A 1,784-nucleotide genomic window follows, 5' to 3' on the forward strand; every position below is an offset into this window, starting at 1 on the left:
TCTCTTTATTTAACCTCACATTGACAGGTTACCTTCCTGTTACCTTCACTTTTCTAGCTAATGGATTTTAAGAATGTTAATGACTCTAACAGAAAACCACATTAATTCTCTTAATCCTAATTGGTCAGATGAGATGGGCCAAGCCCAATATTACCATGCACTGACCACATTATTAACACACTCTTTTCTCAACCAGCATCTTAGCTACACCGTTTATTGCTCTGTCTTATCAAATACTGTATACATTTAGTAGTTGTTTTGTTTTACCGTTGCGCCGACAATTACTAAAGTGGTGACCCTCGACTTTCTTATACCGAATTTAACTTAAAATGGAAGGACAACAGCAACAACGACAGCTACCGCAACCTCCAGCACAACCCCAGCACCAGGAACAACCTGTGGTGCCCGCTCCTGACGCAGCAACCGTCAACAGGCCAATTTCTTCGGTAGCGTTGAAACTGCCTCCATACTGGCCCAATGATCCGATATTGTGGTTCACCCAAGTGGAAGCACAGTTCACAACGCGTGGGATTACAGTAGATGCTACAAAATACGCTTACTTAGTCGGATCATTGCAACCTGAAATTGCGCAGGAAGTTCGGGATCTACTTCTCAACCCGCCTACTGATAACAGGTATGTGAACTTGAAAGATACCTTAATACGTCGGACAACTGACTCCGACCAACAGCGCCTCCGCCAACTCCTGACGGCCGAGGAGTTGGGGGATAGGAAACCGTCGCAATTATACCGACGGATGTTACAACTCTTAGGCGACAGGCCACTTGAATCTTCAATTATGAAACAACTATTCTTAAGTCGCCTCCCAACTAATGTACAGCTTATCCTAGCTTCAACCAAGGATGAGTTGGACCTGGGAAGCTTGACATCATTGGCTGACAAAATTATTGAAGTATCTGTAACTGCAACTGCGCCAACAAGTGTATCGGCAGTACACACGGACAATACACCCTCCTTGTCTGCGACCCTTGAAAACCTGCAAAAACAGATTCAACAACTGTCGACGCAAGTTAATTCCTTGCAATCTGACCGACGGCACAACAGATATCAAAGTCGCAGCACAAGTCGACATCGAAATCGATCGAGTGGTAGGCATTCATCTCCTGCTCAACCTAACAGTACCAATCGCTCAGCTCAACATTCAAACAACACTCCTCAACTCTGTTGGTACCATGAAAAATTTGGAGTAAATGCTCGAAAATGCAATCCGCCGTGTTCGGAAAACTCCAACGCCGACAACTAAATGCGACGAATGTTGCTGGCCGTCAAATCGTAAGTCGCCTTTTCTTTATTGTTAATCAATTATCCAAACAACGTTTCCTCATAGACACTGGGGCAGAAGTTAGCGTTGTTCCACCTACTCGCCATGAGCGTCTACATAGGCGACAAGAGTGTACTTTGACTGCCGCAAATAATACATCTATCAACACTTATGGACATCGCTCTGTAACCTTAGACTTAGGTTTGAGACGAACATCTCAATGGTTATTTGTTGTCGCAGACGTCACACACCCCATCATAGGGGCTGATTTTTTAAGACATTTTGGACTGTTAGTCGATATGAATAATCGACGACTCATTGACACTACCACCAACCTGAGTATTCAAGGTGTCGCCTCCAAAACTTCGCCTCTCGGTCTTATATTTACCACCCTTGAGGCTAAGTCCAATTGGGACTACATTCTTACAAAATTCCCAAACATTACACGCCCTTGTTATCAGGAAGCGTCGCTAAAACACGATGTGACACATCATATTCAGACCC

The 1,784-nt window shown here is 44.3% G+C and overlaps 1 protein-coding gene across 1 annotated transcript; it reads left to right on the plus strand.

Moving 5' to 3' along the window:
• Positions 1–255: 255 nt before the first annotated feature.
• On the plus strand, positions 256–1,395 carry LOC140048648 (uncharacterized). The gene has a single exon (XM_072093415.1). It carries the CDS (start codon positions 330–332, stop codon positions 1,260–1,262), a length of 933 nt encoding a protein of 310 aa, XP_071949516.1. The 5' UTR covers positions 256–329; the 3' UTR covers positions 1,263–1,395.
• The last annotated feature ends 389 nt before the right edge of the window (positions 1,396–1,784 follow it).

The sequence above is a fragment of the Antedon mediterranea genome, chromosome 1 (genome assembly GCF_964355755.1).
Source record: "Antedon mediterranea chromosome 1, ecAntMedi1.1, whole genome shotgun sequence".
Lineage (NCBI taxonomy): Eukaryota > Metazoa > Echinodermata > Crinoidea > Comatulida > Antedonidae > Antedon > Antedon mediterranea.

Excerpts from the sequence above, each read along its gene's own strand:
- LOC140048648 (XM_072093415.1), top strand. The coding sequence starts at position 330 with ATGGAAGGACAACAGCAACAACGACAGCTACCGCAACCTCCAGCACAA.